Source organism: Eimeria mitis, genomic scaffold, assembly GCF_000499745.2.
Source record: "Eimeria mitis Houghton genomic scaffold, Emh_scaff2263, whole genome shotgun sequence".
Lineage (NCBI taxonomy): Eukaryota > Apicomplexa > Conoidasida > Eucoccidiorida > Eimeriidae > Eimeria > Eimeria mitis.
This window is the reverse complement of record NW_013570592.1, coordinates 3,807-4,963: the sequence shown is the minus strand read 5'-3', so window position 1 is coordinate 4,963 and position 1,157 is coordinate 3,807. Positions and strand designations below refer to the sequence as shown.

Genomic DNA, 1,157 nt, shown 5'->3' with positions numbered 1-1,157 from the left:
ATATATATATATATATATATATATATATATATATATATATATATATATATATATATATATTATTTTATTTATTTGTGTTTAGGGTTTGCTGCTGCTGGAGCTGCATTCTCCCCTCCGTGTTGCTGCTGCAGCATACAGCCAGGGGCGGCACGACCTGCCTCTTGCTGTTGCTGCTGCTGCACTTAACGTATGCTGCTGCTGCTGCTGCTGCTGCTGCTGCTGTTGGTGCTGCTGTTGCTGCTGGTATTACTGTGCTGCTGCTGTTGCTGCTGATGCTGCTGTTGCTGCTGCTTTTGCTGTCTTTGCTGCCTGGATTGCAGTATAGGGTGCAGTAGTGTAGATATTGATGCAGGCGTTTGCTGCTGCTGCTGCTGCTGCTGCTGTTGCTGCTGCTCACGCTGCTGCTGCTGTTGCTGCTGCTGCTGCTGCTGCTGCAGGGTTCTATTCCTCCTCTTCTATCTCTGCCGGCGACAGCAGCAGCTCGGCGGAGCCTTGTGAAGATAATATGCCCACCGTTGCTTGCTGCTGCTGCTGCTGCTGCTGCTGCGGGTAGCAGCAGCAGCAGCATCCGTAGCAGCCTACAGCAGCAAGCCATCCTGTCTCTGCAGCAACAGCAGCAGCAACAGCAGCAGCAGCTTGCTGCAGTGTGTGCTGCAGCAGCAAAGGCCTTCTCCTGCTGCTTCGAGGCATGCGACCTGCTGCACGTTGCTGAGCTGCTGCCCCCGTTGCTGCTGCAGTGGCTGCTAGAGCAGCAGCAGCAGCAGCAGCAGCAGCAGCACACCTTGGTCAGCATGAAGCACAGTTTGGATATGCAGCAGCAACAGCAGCAGCAGCAGCGGCAGCAGGAACAGCAGGAGTTAGAGCATCACGAGCAGCAGCAACAGCTGCTGCAGGCAGCTGCAGCAGCAGCAGCAGCAGCAGCAGAGAAACGTGCTGCTGTCTTGTTTGCTTTAACAGCACGACAGCTGCTGCTGCAGCGGCTGCCTGCTGCTGCAGTCCCCCACAGTTTGCTGCTGCGGCTGTTGGCGTCCCTAGAGGCGGAGCTCGAAGCAGCAGCAGCAGCAGCAGCAGCAGCAGCAACAGCAGCATTACCTCAGGCTGCACAAACACATGACAAGAAGCCTGCTGCTGCTGCTGCTGCTGCAGCAGCAGCAGCA

The 1,157-nt window shown here is 55.3% G+C and overlaps 1 protein-coding gene across 1 annotated transcript in view; it reads left to right on the top strand.

The window, feature by feature from the left end:
• Positions 1 to 1,157, top strand: part of EMH_0051230 (uncharacterized protein) — a gene marked incomplete at both ends in the record, with an annotated part of 8,588 nt that overhangs the window by 3,910 nt on the left and 3,521 nt on the right. Inside the window, one exon of the mRNA XM_013496728.1 lies at positions 438 to 1,157. Within this exon, the coding sequence (XP_013352182.1) occupies positions 438 to 1,157 (720 nt within the window). The remainder of the gene's footprint in view (positions 1 to 437) is intronic.